This window comes from Hylobates moloch, unplaced genomic scaffold (genome assembly GCF_009828535.3).
Source record: "Hylobates moloch isolate HMO894 unplaced genomic scaffold, HMol_V3 SCAFFOLD_14, whole genome shotgun sequence".
In the NCBI taxonomy this organism is placed as follows: domain Eukaryota; kingdom Metazoa; phylum Chordata; class Mammalia; order Primates; family Hylobatidae; genus Hylobates; species Hylobates moloch.
Window position 1 is genome coordinate 33,213,903 of NW_026652289.1, and position 16,777 is coordinate 33,230,679.

The 16,777-nt window shown below is 35.9% G+C and overlaps 1 protein-coding gene across 7 annotated transcripts in view; it reads right to left on the bottom strand.

Moving 5' to 3' along the window:
- MEF2A (myocyte enhancer factor 2A) overlaps positions 1 to 16,777 on the bottom strand; it is a 158,186-nt gene that overhangs the window by 37,128 nt on the left and 104,281 nt on the right. For 2 of the 7 annotated variants that reach the window (XM_032175784.2, XM_032175781.2), the window contains exons 5-7: positions 8,039 to 8,176; positions 5,089 to 5,308; positions 4,231 to 4,290 (exon numbers count right to left, since the gene is read on the bottom strand). In XM_032175784.2, coding sequence (XP_032031675.1) covers positions 4,231 to 4,290; positions 5,089 to 5,308; positions 8,039 to 8,176 — 418 coding nt within the window. Of the gene's footprint in view, positions 1 to 4,230; positions 4,291 to 5,088; positions 5,309 to 8,026; positions 8,177 to 8,241; positions 8,374 to 16,777 lie in introns of all 7 variants that reach the window. The other 5 variants (XM_032175783.2, XM_032175780.2, XM_032175785.2 and 2 more) reach the window with 3 other exon arrangements.

Sequence of the window (16,777 nt, forward strand, 5' to 3'; positions counted from 1 at the left end):
AGATCCATGTAACCACCATTCAGATTAAGAATACTGCCAGAACCCCAGAAGTTTCCATAATTGGGCCCCCTAAAATATTCCCAGAGTCCCACCTACCCAAAGTAACCACTATTGTGAATTTTACAGTAATTTCTTGGTTTTTCTTTATGGCTCTGCCATCTATCTACACAAGCGTCCCAAACACTATAGTTTTTTTGGCCTGCTTTTCAAACTTTATATAGTTAGAATCTTGAGTATGTATCTATCTTCTTTAATTCATGTTTGGTGACATTCATCCATGTTGAGAACGGCTGTGATTTCATTTTCACTGCAGTATAATATTCTTTCATATGAATGTACTCTTATATTTACCCATTCTACTGTTGACAGAGATCTGTACTATTTCTAGATAATGACTTTAACATGATGTTGTACACATTCTTTTACATATCTCTTGGTACTCGCGGTGCACAAATGCATTTCTCTACAGTACATAAGGATGAGTGAAAATGCTGGGTCACAGAATACACGTATCTGCAGCTTAGGCAGATAATGCCGAATGGTTGCAACAACTTGTACTCCCACTACCAGTGTATGAGTTTGTGCTTTTTCATAGCTTTGTCAATATTTGGTATACCATCTATTTCATCTTAGCAATTCTGGTGGGTGTGCAGTGTTCTCTCTTTGTGGTTTAATTTTGCATTTCCATGACTACCGAGACTGAGCATTTCTTCACATTTATCAGATATTTCTTTTGTGAAGTGATGTGTTCTCATGCACATTTTCAAAAGTCGAGTTTTCTTTTTCTTACTGATTTGTAGGTATTCTTAAAAAAAAAAAAAACACCTCTCTACTGATCGTATACATACTATATATATTCTCCCATTCTGTCTTGCCTTTTTACTCTCTTTACAGTGCTTTTGATTCACAGACTTTCGAATTTTAACACAAGCAAATCAATCAATCTTTCCATTAGGCTTTCTTTGGTTTCTTATTTAAGAAGTCTTTGCCTTTCCTGAGTTTGTTCAGGGCTTTAAAAGTCTCAAGGATGCCTCTTCTTTCAACAATACATGGGCCTGAAGTATTTCAACTTTAGGGAAGCAGGCAGAAGATGCAACAAAAATTAAAATATGAACAAGGCAAATGGAAGACTCGTCTATAAACAAATTACATATTTGAAAATGACAATATTGGTAAAAATGATATGGTTTAAAAGTAACGCAAAGCTATCTGGAACTGACCTATCATGAGTTTCTAAACTGGAGCTGATACAGTAAGTTATGACACATATACAGATAAAACGTATTTAAAACAAGTAGAATTTGCAATCCATGCTTATAATACAGAATAAACATTCTTTTCTAGTACACAACACAGACAAAAATTGAGCACATGCTGGCCTATAAAAAAGTATCAGCAAATTTCAGAGAATTTAATCATATAGAGGTAAGTTCTCTGGTAACAAAACAATCTGGCTAAAAAATAGTATCTAAAAGATAACTGGAAAATCTCCATGTATTTGAAATTAAGAAATATAATTCTAAGTAACTTACAAGTTAGGTTAAAGAAAAAGATATAATGGAAATTAGAAAATATTTTGAATTGAATATTAGTGAAAACATTCCATTTTATTAGTCTTTTAAATCATCAGTATTTGTTCTGTTAATTCAATTTATGTTTTTCTATTTCAGTATCGATACTTGTATTTTTATGGCCACTGAAACATCTTGCCAAACCCTTCCAGAAAGATTGTTACTGATTTACAATACCACAAAAGCACGTATGAGATCATCTGTTTCACATGCCTGAAATAGAACATTTTCTATTTTCTATCTCAATGCATGTATCTTTGTTATTTGGTTCTACCTACTTCAGGGTTTAATTTGCTGTCCTTTTCTGACTTTCTGAGAAGGAGGTTTAGCTCACCATCTCCCAGTCTTGTTCATAAAGGTTTAAATTTCTCATAAAGCACAGCATTATCTGTATTCCACGTGGAGTTTTATAGGCCTTCCCAATTTGTGGCTTGTTTTCTTGTTGTTGTTAGTTTTGGAAAATTCTCAGTGATTATCTCTTCAAATACTGCTTCTGCCCAATTTTCTCTGACTTTGCTTCCTGGGACTTCAATGTAATGTATGCTAGTCTTTTTTATTGCATGCTCTGGGGTCTTCTTTTTAATTTTCCATCCCTCTGTGTCTCCAAAATTTTGGACAATTTTCTTCTATCTTATCTTTTAGTTTTTTAATTCTTGTATTTGCTTTGTCCAATCTGTTTTTAAGCCCATCTGTTAAGTTCTTAACATTACGGGTTTTTTTTGTTCTAAAATTTCCATTTTTTTAATAAATTTCAGTTCTCTGCTAAAATTCTCAATCATTTTTTTTTTTAATACCCTTGAACACAGTAAACACTGTTACATTAAAGTCAAAGTCTGTGCCTAATAACTCCAAATTCTGGAGTTCCCAGGAGGCTGATTCCATTGTTTGTTTATTTCTGCAAGTTTTCATTTGCTTTATTTGTGTGTGTGCCTAGTTCAGCTTATGTGCCAAGTTAGAAATAATAAGGTCTGAGATGGTGTTTTATTTTATTTATTTATTTATTTATTTTTGAGACAGAGTTTCGCTCTTGTCGCACAGGCTGGAGTGCAGTGGCACGATCTCGGCTCACTGCAACCTCCACCTCCTGGACTCAAGTGATTCTCCTGCCTCAGCCTCCTGAGTAGCTGGGATTACAGGCACTTGCCACCACATCCGGCTAATTTTTGTATTTTTAGTAGAGATGGGGTTTTGCCATATGGGCCAGGCTTATTTTATTCTTCCAGAGACTATTTGCTTTTCCAGGCATTCTGAAACCCCTAACTCTAATTTCTAATCACTACAATCTAATTTTAACAAACTTTTGCGAGGCCAAGGCAGGCAGATCACCAGGTCAGGAGATCAAGACCATCCTGGCTAACACGGTGAAACTCCGTCTCTACTAAAAATACAAAAAAAATTAGCCTGGCGTGGTGGAGGGCACCTGTAGTCCCAGCTACTCGGGAGGCTGAGGCAGGAGAATGGCGTGAACCTGGGAGGCGAAGCTTGCAGTGAGCGGAGATGGCACCACCACACTCCAGCCTTGGCGACAAGAGCGAGACTCCATCTCAAAAAAAAAAAAAAAAAACAAAAAAAAGTCACTACTGAGAAGAACTGTTTATCTCTGGTTTACTTTACTTCTAGAGTCCAGCCTTTTGGGGTGTCAACCCAATGTGAGAGAAGCATATTAGGCTCTCACAATTCTTGCTGGGCCCTGAACTTATTATTTTGTTGGGGGAATCAAAAACATATGTGAAAAGGGACGGAAAAACAGTATGTAGGCATACAAACAACTGAAACAAGAGCTGAAAAAAAACCATAAATATTTGGAAATATACATACAAGAGTAGCAGCCCTAGTGTTTAACTGGTACAACCTTTATGTATTTTCCCACATTTAATTGTTTTCTGTTAAGTAAGACTCCACAATAGGTCTTATCTGTTTAATTCCATTAAAACATTTAATACTGTGACAGATATAATTAGGCATTTATTCCTACTTTGTCATTAAATATTTTGTAACTTAATAGTATCTTTATTGATGTTTCTGTTTATTTCTTCCTCATCATTTTTATTAAGTCATTCAATCATCTCCATAATTTTTTTTTTTGAGAAGGAGTCTCACTCTATCACCCAGGCTGGAGTGCAGTGATGCAATCTCAGCTCACTGCAACCTCCGCCTCCCGGATTCACGCAATTCTCCTGCCTCAGCCTCCCGAATAGCTAGAACTACAGGTGCACACTGCCACGCCCGGCTAATTTTTTTTGTATTTTAGTAGAGACAGGGTTTCATGGTGTTGCCCAGGCTGGTCACGAACTCTTGAGCTCAGGCAATCCGCCCACCTCGTCCTCCCAAAGTGCTGGGATTACAGGTGTGAGCTACCACACCCGGCCAAGACAAATCTCTTAATTATCTTTCTAATGTAGAAGTAGATAGACCCACCATTTCTTTTCATTCTAATCTCTCCGAAAACATTTCATGCTATTGTAAGATAGTCTGGTAACAGTCTAACTTTGGTAAGGAGAGAAGATAGAGAAGTTTCTCCTTAAGAAATTATCTTGATGTATTAATGAAAGTACCCTTCAGAAGGAAATTTCCCAGAAAGCTTTATTTCAGGAACAACATTCCTTTAATCTCATATAGGATAGATACCTACAAAACAAAAGAGTAGGAATTCACTCACCCACTGGGCTGCTTCCAGCTCCATTTGGCACTGTGAGGTCTGCAGTGCTCAACATCCCACCTAACAACGTTATGGAGAGAAGACAGAGGGCAGAGAATGAGTATGAATGAGCTCTCTTTACCTGACTGAATGTGAACTGAATAGAAGTAACTCTCACTCTAATCCTAAAAAGACACAAAAATAAAAGCTAGCTCAGTCTGAAGTTGGCATTAATATGTAATCTGATGTAGTTATTATATCTCATATATATGAGTTTACCTTTCAAGCTTGGTGTCGCCTTCAATACGACACCAAGCTTGAAAGGTATTGCATCGATACCAAAATAGTACATACTGATAAAAATGGGGGCAGTGTGTAAGGAGTATGATTAAATCACTAAATTAAATCTAGGACTTAAGAGAGAGGAGAGACTGCATTACGTAGACTACTACAATAAATGCAACGTAAATTCTGCTGAATTAATGAAGTAATTCAGGCAGGAGGAGATGTAAAAGATACTCTAACTCCAATCAGGTAGTCTATCACCCATATTTCTAACATGAATGGCTCACACTCTACTTTATATCCTTGCTTCTGATATCTAACTAAATTTTCTGCCTGTCAAAGTATGGCTTTCCCATGAGAAGGAAAGCGTGTAAATGGCAGGTTCTCAGCACTGTTCTACTTTGCATGACACAATGCTACACCCACAATTGATTTTCAAAAAAATACTTTAAAATGAGGCCAATTATGTAGCAGTGATTCTTGCTCATCAAAGCAATAAAATTAAGAATAGCAAAATAAGAAACTGCTTATGTTAGCAATGAGTTTTTTCACCCACTTTATTAAAGAACCAGCATAACAGGTATCACTACATACCTGCATTGCCAGTACTTGGTGGTCTCTGAGGAGCTCCAGGAGACACATTTCTGTGTAATGTGGTTTGAGGTGGAGAGAGCATGCTTGAATCTGTTAACGCTGAGCTGGCTGCCAAAGATGGGGACACCAGTGAACTCCCTGGGTTAGTGTAGGACAAAGCATTGGGGCTGGTCACTGGAACTGTGACAGACATTGAAAAGTTCTGAGGTGGCAAACCAGGCTGTAAATAAAGAAAAAGAAGGAAAAAACTGTTGGTTTCGTATTCGTCTACAAAGTAACTTTTGAACTTTAATTTGGCAAGGTAACTCAAGTTACTAAAAGTAGAGGATAGGGATAGGTTCTTAACCAATTTACAGATTAAAGCTATTTTCTTTAGAATTATGTTTGAACATGAATATGCCTGACATTAGCCTTTTCAATTTCAACTTTATATATTAATATATACTAATGTCTATATTCTATATTTCAAATATTCATAAAGATAAATTTAAGAGGATAAACCTGATAATCAAGTAGTGTTGTCATATTTAGACATTACAAAATATATCACTGTCACCAAGTAAGCATAAATTGGCACTTCAATGTAAACCTTAATAACATTACATTTCTACGAGAGATCCCAAATGTAATGGAAGGAGAAAAGTGTGTACACATATTATTAACTTAATATGTCAAATATGATAAATCATAAATATTCCCCATTCTGATTTAATTAACTTTCTAAAGGGCAAAACTAAGAAAAAAAAGTAATTATATACATAACAATGCAATTTGAGTTCAATGAAAATGCAAAGAAATCTAATCTAAATAACAAAATTAACTACTAACCAAGCCAGTAGTAACAGTAATAAAGTTTTTGGTATCTTCTTTAAATTGTATAAAGATTAAACTACAAATATTATAAATGCTAACCTTCCCTCCCTCCAAATTATTCCATACCCCCTTTTTTCTATTTTCTATTTTCATCTTGCATTTCCTCCACACACCATTTACAATATGCTTGTTAACCATGATAAATATATGTTGCTCTTTACAACTTAAAGTGGGAGAAAATAAAACAATTTTACTCTGCCCTCATTTTAAAAGAGTAACACACAAAAATAAGGTAACACTGCCAATTCGAAGTTGGAAGAATATATTTTACTGTACTTTACTCAATAGTAGTTTATTTCATGTAGAAAAATTATAATACATCAACAAATATGAAAACAGTGGGTATATGACAATTTTTTTCAAAAGTAAAACACTTTTATTTGTGCAATATCTTTGCAGCCTTAACATTAACTGTAAGGTCAACAACATCCCTTTATTTGCTACTGTATTGTTTTTAAGAATAATAATGGTATTTGCCCAAAAGTAACTCCTTAAGGCTATTTTTTTGTGAGCTGGCTTCTTATACAGGTTGAGCATGCCTAATCTGAAAATCCAAAATCCAAAACTTTCTGAGCACCAACATGATGCCATAGAGAATTCCAAACCTGACGTGTGGAAATGCAGGCATACAGTACACAGTTTATTCAGTGTCTCCAAGGGGAAAAGGACCATTCCAGTCTCCCATCAGCTTCAATATATCTTTTCTGTGCACACCCAGATTCCCTCATGCAAGCACATCCACAAAGGGTAATAAAATGGCACATGTGTAGGCTACACATGCTAACAGCAGGTTCCCCATGATGCTCCACATGGGGCCAAGACCTATGACATGGGTAGCTGAGACAGGGACATCTTTGCTTTCTGATGGTTCCAGATACACAAACTTTGTTTCATGTACAAAATTATGAAAAATATTGTATAAAACTTCCTTCAGTCCAAGAGTATGTAAGATACGTATGAAACATTAATAAATTTAATGTTTAGACTTGGGTCCCATCCCCAAGATATTATACATATGCAAATATTCCAAATTTTGAAAAAAATCCCAAATCTGAAACACTTCTAGTCCCAAGCATTTCCAATAAGGGATACCCAACCTGTACTAAGAACTACTCTGAAGAAATGATCCATCATGCATACTTTAGGGAACAGTTTTGAGATAATTAACTCTGATGATAAAATAAATATCAGCATTGAAACTAATTCGTTCAAGGACAGCTGACCTACATATACAGAATTAGGATATTAGATTCAGAATAACTGTTTTAAGTAGCTCTTGCCTATGGAGCTTCCAGTGAGAATTCTTTGAAGAACTATCAAGTCTAGGAGCATGAGCTCAAAAAAAAAAATCCTCTTTCACTATGGTTAGATGAATGAGTATACAGAAACTGTAAAGTCGCTATTTGTTTTGCAATCAGTTTAAGAACATTGTTGCCCTAAATTAAAATTAAGCCAAGCTGCTCTTCCTTAGTATCTACAGCATAAGAAAAGAACAAAAGTTTGGTGGTATTGTTGCTAAGTGATTTGGGGACATTTACAAACTGCAAAGCAATAAGCTTAGCTCTGCTATTATAGCAACTATACAAAATAATTGAAAATAATTTAAGAAAAAACAAGTTTCGCAACAAACCTAACTACCTTACATTTTGCTTTCTCAAGATCTATTTTAAGAACATATATGTTTTTAAGTCACGGGAGTAGAGGGAAAGTTTTATGCATACTCTATATTATAAATCATAGGATTTTAGAGCTGGAAGATACCTTAAAAATCATGACAGCCAACTCACTATAGATGGAGAAAGCATTCAAGATGTCTAGGTGCCCTATCCAAAGGTACTGGGGTAAGAAGTAGCAAAGTCTGGATCGGCATGTTTTCTCTTCACTTCTACATTTAAGATACTGAACATGTATAAGATTTCAGCAATTTTATTTTGAAGTTTTATAAAAAATACTAATAAAATGCATTTTTTCCCTTCTACTTATTGCTGTCATCACCCACTATAAAAATAAGCAACAAGATGTTTGGTCAATCTCTTCATGCACAAGATAAAAGCACAAACCATACTTTAGTACTCACTGCGATTTTATGATTCCGCATCATATTATCAAATTCCTCATTAATTTTTTTATATTTTTCTTCTGTATGTGGAGTTAGCACATATGAAGTATCAGGGTCTGGGCTGTCGCACCCTCTGTGTTCCTTCTTGTTCAGAGCCTAAATAATGAAGTTAACAAAAAGGATCAACAAATAAAAAGTAGAGGTAAAGTAAAAGTACTTACAGGGCCTCGTTTGAAAATAAAATCACTATCTTCATTTAGTTTGCTGAATCTGTCCTCCGAGAGTGGACTGTGCTCAAAGTAATCGTCAGCATCAGGGCTCTCACAACCATTAAGGCCTTTCTTTCTTAAAGTCTGAAATACAATTGGAAAATTCACACACAAATAATGCTAACTTGCCATGAGTTTTTCTGTAAAATTTATTAAGAGAGCACAGACGGAATGAATTGAATTATACAAGAGCCACTGAAACGGTTCTAAATGATCACAAATGTACTTACTTCTTCAAATAAGATAAACACTAGATAGAAGTAAAATTAATTCTCCCATTGTACGTTAAGAGAAAAGGAATATTTGTTTGGATTCTTCCTTTCTAAACTTTTCAAAATACTAAATGACTCACTGCTCTGACAGTTAAAACTCGAATCTGATTAAACCTGATCAATTTATCTGATATAACCAATGCATGAAAGAACTAAAATAGAAATCTATAAAAATGATGCTTTGAGAAGTTATCATACCTTTATAAATTGAACATTTCAGCAACTTCACGTACTCTTCCTTTCTGCCTATCGGAGTTTTTATCCTACTCAACAGAAAGAATCAGCACAATATCCCAATAATTTCATTTCTATTATTCACTTTCCTGTATAACTTTGAAATGGAACAGTTCAAACTTGATAATTATTTATGTCTGCAATGACTCTTTCCTATGTAGAATGTACAAATTATTAGTGACTTTACATATTTTTAAAATTTGCACTCAAAAGTTATTCAGAGTGTATTTCATGGTTTGGTTTAATCCACTGATTTGACTTTCTGGAGAATTTTCTTTTTTTTTTTCTTTTATGAGATGGAGTCTCGTTCTGTCACCCAGGCTGGAGTACAGTGGCACGATGTTGGCTCACTGCAAGCTCTGCCTCCCGGGTTCATGCCATTCTCCTGCCTCAGCCTCCCGAGTAGCTGGAACTACAGGCGCCCGCCACCATGCCCGGCTAATTTTTTTTGTATTTTTAGTAGAGACAGGGTTTCACCACGTTAGCCAGGATGGTCTGCATCTCCTGACCTCATGATCCACAGCCTCGGCCTCCCAAAGTGCTGGGATTACAGGCGTGAGCCACTGTGCCCAGCCCTTTCTGCAGAATTTTCTTGAGTGCCATTAAAATACCTCCTGGATTATACTGACTTTTTTTTTCTTAGTATAATGCAAAAAACAGTTGGTTTTCTGATTTTTATTTTTAACTTAAAGTCATCATGAAATAACTTGTCCAGTACTTAAAAGAATAAATTAAAAACCAACAGCTGGAAGATATATGGAATATTCCTTTACTTTCAGAATGTCTTATTTCTTTCTTCTTTTTTTAAAAATCCTGGTGGGTCTTATTTTAAAGTAGAGTTACAGTGTTCAACACTGAAATGGTTGAGACTTCTGGATTTTCTGACCAAATGCAGAGAAGGATTAGGAAGTTAAAATTTCTAAGTAAGCCTAACTAACAGAGCTTAATTAGGAAACAAAGCTTGATCACTGAACTAGTCCCAGAGAAGTTCATCAATAAACGATTAAATTAGATCTAAAGATATTTTTGATTATTTCAGAGCAGATCTTAGTATCCTTTAAAATATGATTAGCAATAATTATGGATGTTTATTTTACTCCTTTTTTCTTGAATGAAGTAGAACATAAACACAGTACATTAAGATTCAAGAACTTTTTTGTTTCTCCAAAGTCAAATTATTTTTAAAATTCACTTTATTCAATTTGATTTTTAAAAATTTTGCAGGAAGAATCATAAACAATCAGTAGTACATTAATAATCATTAGCTTATTAAATTACTTGACATGTGCACAGAGCAAACACGACATCTATTTCTCCAACATTTTCTCCATGGCACTAGGCTCTATGAGCCTAAGTAATCACATGGACTTTTATGTGTGCTTGGCCATAAAAGGTCCTGTTGTTGGGAGCACTAAAGGATAAAGGCATTTATCCTCCCCCAACCATGGTAGCAAGTTTACTTGCCAAATCTTTCCAAGTAGCTATGAGCAGTGAAAATGTAGACACTCAGAACACTGGAACACATTGAACTCTTAAAACCTACACAGCACTACAAACAGAACAAATATAGTAGGTGCCTACACACAGATCTTATCATAAAGTTGTTGATTTATTCTAGTCCTAAATCTCTGATATTTCCCCTCAATTTTCATCTATTTTAAGACTAGTTAATTAGTCTTGCTCTTCTTAGTAAGCTGTAATGCTTATCACTTAAATTTTCACAAATGGCAATCACCAAGTATATATCTCTTTGACCACACTTTAATTGCCAGAGAAAAAAGAAGACAGCTTTTGTTCAACAATTACATGCAATTTTTATTCTACAAGAGTAGGGTTAACTCTACTTGTATTTATGAGGCAGGAAAGTGCTCTGGTATCTCCAGCTCTGCAAGCCTTCACTTCAGATGGGGTTTCTGTCACCATGAGAGAATTTAAGAGGCTCTATCAGCTTTGTAGATAATAAGCTAATGTACTTCTGTTTGATAGGCAACTTGTGTCTCCTTATCACTAAACCATGAAGAGTTGTTTTGAGGACCCAACTACCATAAAAAGACTTTTTCTGTCTTCACATTACCAAACAGCACAACAGTAGAAGTTTCTCCTGTGCCACTGGTATTAACAAGTGGAATGCTGTAATCTATTAAGAGGGCCAGGCAAGGTACATACGATCCTGGACAGCTTCAGTTTTCTCACACACAAGTTAGCCACAATAAAGACACTTGCTCAATGAGGAAAACACAGTGTGAAAGGTCACCACTGAGAGATCTGCTTATTCCTCATACAGAAAAAGTAGAAAAATGCATCAGGAGTGCTAGCACTGAGTACTCTCTATAGCTATTACTAGTCATTATAATCCATTCTAAAGTAAATAGAACTTCAAAGATACTTTACTCCTTGTAAATAACACGATTGAGTTTTTCAATGCCATTCTGACAAACTTAAGGAGAAAACTCAATTGTGCCAAAATAATTTCAAATTTCAATGGTGTGTACCCATTTAAGTTGACTTATCCCAGTTGCTTTTCTTAAAGAAATGTATTCTAAAACATACATTACAGGCTGCTATAAAGATCAATATTAATGAGTAATTGTTAATCAATTTAAGCCGATTTGATACACCCCGTTCTGTACATGTTCCAAACTAATTTAAAGGTCCCAATTGGCAATATTACTTAAATAAAATCCTAAAATTAACACACCTATATTTTTCATCAGTACACATCTATAGAAGACAGTAATTTTATTTTTGGAGGGTCAGTTAGGCACTTGTTAGAAACAATCATTTTTCTATTTATGTCGCAACAAAGTTAAATTCCATTATTATTTTAACAGTTTTTTTTTACTTGGGCCAATTCAGGTACTTTCTGCACATTGTCATTTATGGTACAAAATGCAGGATTTAAGTAATAAACTTAGCTAATATTTACCTTTTAATACTAGTTATGTAAGGATAGTGAAATATTTTTAAATGAAACCCAAAAAACTAAATATCTTTAAAAACTCTGTATTGTTTAGAGCACATTCCAAGTTATCTGATTCTATGGGGGTTTGTACCTTGGTTTTTGAGCTATTTTCCAACTCTGTAAACAGAAGATAATTTGTGGAAAACTGAGAGTAATGCAAATAATTTGTGTTTGTCGATGTGCAAATAAATTCCGTCTGGTGGAAGTTCAATTGACTTCTTCCCTCCACTGTGGAAAAGCCAGTTTTTGTATTTATGAAGCAAATTCATTTGGCCCTCTTGATGGGCTTATATATTTGTCTGATCTTTGAATTTACAAAGGCAACATTTTTTTCAGGCTCCCTCACTAATTAATTACTTAAAATTTTTGACTCATGTTCACTTGGTATCTGTCTGAGAGTCATAATCACCTTTATAAAAAACTATGTTACGGCCAGGCGCAGTGGCTCATGCCTGTAATCCCAGTACTTTGAGAGGCCAAGGCGGGCGGATCACGAGGTCAGGAGATTGAGACCATCCTGATTAACACGGTGAAACCCCGTCTCTACTACAAATACAAAAACAAAGTTAGCTGGGCATGGTGGCGGGCACCTGTAGTCCCAGCTACTCTGGGGGCTGAGGCAGGAGAATGGTGTAAACCTGGGAGGCGGAGCTTGCAGTGAGCTGAGATCGTGCCACCGCACTCCAGCCTGGGCGACAGAGCAAGACTCTGTCATTCATAAATAAATAAATTAATTAATTAAATAAATAAATAAATAAATAAATACCAAAAACCAAAAAACAAAACTATTTTACCACTTACAAGTGTGAAACCACCCAACACATTGATTTCAGATCTAAACTCAGGAAGAGATTCCTAGTAACCCTCGATAGAACTTATTATTGGAGCAAGTATTGGTTTTTAAAAGGAAGAAGTAGTATGCTGTTCTTTAAAATTTTCTAAAAATATTTGATTAATCTGTATTAATTTGTTATAATATCAAGTATCGAGGAAATATGACAAGACAGGGCCTGTGGCCTTTCAATACTCATCTTCAAAATCATCTTGTGATAATTCATAAATTGTTATTTATATTGCAGCATTAAGGATGTTAACTGTCTAAAACAGCAAACCCCACAACCTTCCGTTCTGTCAGAAGCTACTAAGATCTAAAATGAAATTCATGCTGGTGGAGGAAGAGAAGAGGGCATACTGCCTAAAAATATTTCCAGGAAAAAGGAATCCCTACATCATATCCACACTATTTCTGTGTTGTAAATGTCCAAATCAAACTTAAAAGAGAAGGTTTTGCTTTGTTGTCTAGCATTAATTAAACCAGTTTTACCTAAAAGAAGAGGAACTTTAAAAGCCTTCTTTTTTTTTCTTTGCTGATCTTTTTATTATTATTATTATTATTATTATACTTTAAGTTCTGGGATACACGTGCAGAATGTGCAGGTTTGTTACATAGGTATACACATGCCATGGTGGCTTGCTGCACCAATCAACCCGTCATCTACATTACGTACTTCTCCTACCACTATCCCTAGACTAGTCCCCCATTCCCTGACAAGCCCCAGTGTGTGATGTTCCGCTCTGTATCCATGTGTTGTCATTGTCCAACTTCCACTTATGAGAACATGCGGTGTTTAGTTTTCTGTTTTTGTGTTAGTTTGCTGAGAATGATGGTTGCCAGTGTCATCCATGTCCTTGCAAAGGACATGAACTCATCATTTTTTATGGCTGCATAGTATTCCATGGTGTATATGTGCCACATTTTCTTTATCCAGTCTATCATTGATGGGCATTTGGGTTGATTCCAAGTCTTTGCTATTGTGAACAGTGCTGCAGTAAACATACGCGTGCATGTGTCTTTACAGTAGAATGATTTATAATCCTTTGGGTATATACTCAGTAATGGCATTACTGGGTCAAATGGTATTTCTAGTTCTAGATCTTTGAGGAATCACCACACTGTCTTCCACCATGGTTGAACTAATTTACACTCCCATCAGCAGTATAAAGTGTTCCTATTTCTCCACATCCTCTCTAGCATCTGTTGTTTCCTGACTTTCTAACGATCACCATTCTAACTGGTGCGAGATGGTATCTCTTGGTGGTTTTGATTTGCATTTCTCTAATGACCAGTGATGATGAGCTTTTTTTCATGTTTGTTGGCTGCATAAATGTCTTCTTTTGAGGATTGTCTGTTCATATCCTTCACCCACTTTTTGATGGTTTTTTTTTTTTTTTGTAAATTTGAGTTCTTTGTAGATTCTGGATATTAACCCTTTGTCAGATGGATAGATCGCAAAAATTTTCTCCCATTCTGTAGGCTGCTTGTTCATTCTGATGATAAAGTTTCTTTTGCTGTGCAGAAGCTCTTTAGTTTAATTAGATTCTATTTATCTATTTTCGCTTTTGTTGCCATCGCTTTTGATGTTTTAGTCATGAAACCTTTGCCCATGCCTATGTCCTGAATGGTACTGCTTAGATTTTCTTCTAGAGTTTTTATGGCTTTAGGTCTTACGTTTAAATCTTTAATCCATCTTAATTTTTGTATAAGGTGTAAGGAAGGGATCCAGTTTCAGCTTTCTCCATATGGCTGGCTCGTTTTCCCAACATCATTTATTAAATAGGGAATCCTTTCCCCATTGCTTGTTTTTCTATCTACTGCTGACCAAACGCTCCAATAGTAGGAAGGCTCTTGAGTTTAAAATTTCCATACCAATTTAAGGAAAAACAGTGAAAGCCTGAAACTTAGTGAGTGCCCTGGCTAGAACCTCCATTTGGGTTAGTTATATCCACTTCTGTTTCTTTGATGAGGTTATTTTACAACACTGCAGAGATGGACATTAGTTAACTTATAGAAAACTTGTAGTAGCTGCAAATAATTCTTGTTTCCAGAAATTGTTTCCTGTGGAATACCATTGATTGTCACCCTGTGGATACTGGCCACTTTTGTTTCTATTTATAAATTTACTTCTGCAATCTTTTTTTTTTTTTTTTTTTATACTTCAGGGTTTTAGGGTACATGTGCACAATGTGCAGGTTTGTTACATATGTATCCATGTGCCAGGTTGATTTCCTGCACCCATTAACTCGTCATTTAGCATTAGATGTATCTCCTAATGCTGTCCCTCCCCCCTCCCCCAACCCCACAACAGTCCCCGGAGTGTGATGTTCCCCTTCCTGTGTCCATGAGTTCTCATTGTTCAATTCCCACCTATGAGTGAGAACATGCGGTGTTTGGTTTTTTGTCCTTGTGATAGTTTACTGAGAATGATGTTTTCCAGTTTCATCCATGTCCCTACAAAGGACACGAACTCATCATTTTTTATGGCTGCATAGTATTCCATGGTGTATATGTGCCACATTTTCTTAATCCAGTCTATCGTTGTTGGACATTTGGGTTGGTTCCAACTCTTTGCTATTGTGAATAGTGCCGCAATAAACATACGTGTGCATGTGTCTTTATAGCAGCATGATTTATAGTCCTTTGGGTATATACCCAGTAATGGGATGGCTGGGTCAAATGGTATTTCTAGTTCGAGATCCCTGAGGAATCGCCACACTGACTTCCACAATGGTTGAACTAGTTTACAGTCCCACCAACAGTGTAAAAGTGTTCCTATTTCTCCACATCCTCTCCAGCACCTGTTGTTTCCTGATTTTTTAATGATGGCCATTCTAACTGGTGTGAGATGGTATCTCAGTGTGGTTTTGATTTGCATTTCTCTGATGGCCAGTGATGATGAGCATTTCTTCATGTGTTTTTTGGCTGCATAAATGTCTTCTTTTGAGAAGTGTCTGTTCATGTCCTCTGCCCACTTTTTGATGGGGTTGTTTTTTTCTTGTAAATTTGTTTGAGTTCATTGTAGATTCTGGATATTAGCCCTTTGTCAGATGAGTAGGTTGCAAAAATTTTCTCCCATTCTGTAGGTTGCCTGTTTACTCTGATGATAGTTTCTTTTGCTGTGCAGAAGCTCTTTAGTTTAATGAGATCCCATTTGTCGATTTTGGCTTTTGTTGCCATTGCTTTTGGTGTTTTAGACATGAAGTCCTTGCCCACGCCTATGTCCTGAATGGTATTGCCTAGGTTTTCTTGTAGGATTTTAATGGTTTTAGGTCTAACATATAAGTCTTTAATCCATCTTGAATTAATTTTTGTATAAGGTGTAAGGAAGGGATCCAGTTGCAGCTTTCTACATATGGCTAGCCAGTTTTCCCAGAACCATTTATTAAATAGGGAATCCTTTCCCCATTTCTTGTTTTTGTCAGGTTTGTCAAAGATCAGATAGTTGTAGCTATGCGGCATCATTTCTGAGGGCTCTGTTCTGTTCCATTGATCTATGTCTCTGTTGTGGTACCAGTACCATGCTGTTTTGGTTACTGTAGCCTTGTAGTATAGTTTAAAGTCAGGTAGCGTGATGCCTCCAGCTTTGTTCTTTTGGCTTAGGATTGACTTGGCGATGTGGGCTCTTTTTTGGTTCCATATGAACTTTAAAGTAGTTTTTTCCAATTCTGTGAAGAAAGTCATTGGTAGCTTGATGGGGATGGCATTGAATCTATAAATTACCTTGGGCAGTATGGCCATTTTCACGATATTGATTCTTCCAACCCATGAGCATGGAATGTTCTTCCATTTGTTTGTATCCTCTTTTATTTCATTGAGCAGTGGTTTGTAGTTCTCCTTGAAGAGGTCCTTCACATCCCTTGTAAGTTGGATTCCTAGGTATTTTATTCTCTTTGAAGCAACTGTGAATGGGAGTTCACTCATGATTTGGCTCTCTGTTTGTCTGTGATTGGTGTACAAGAATGCTTGTGATTTTTGTACATTAATTTTGTATCCTGAGACTTTGCTGAAGTTGCTAATCAGCCTAAGGAGATTTTGGGCTGAGACAATGGGGTTTTCTAGATATACAATCATGTCATCTGCAAACAGGGACAATTTGACTTCCTCTTTTCCTAATTGAATACCCTTTATTTCCTTCTCCTGCCTGATTGCTCTGGCCAGAACTTCCAGCACTATGTTGAATAG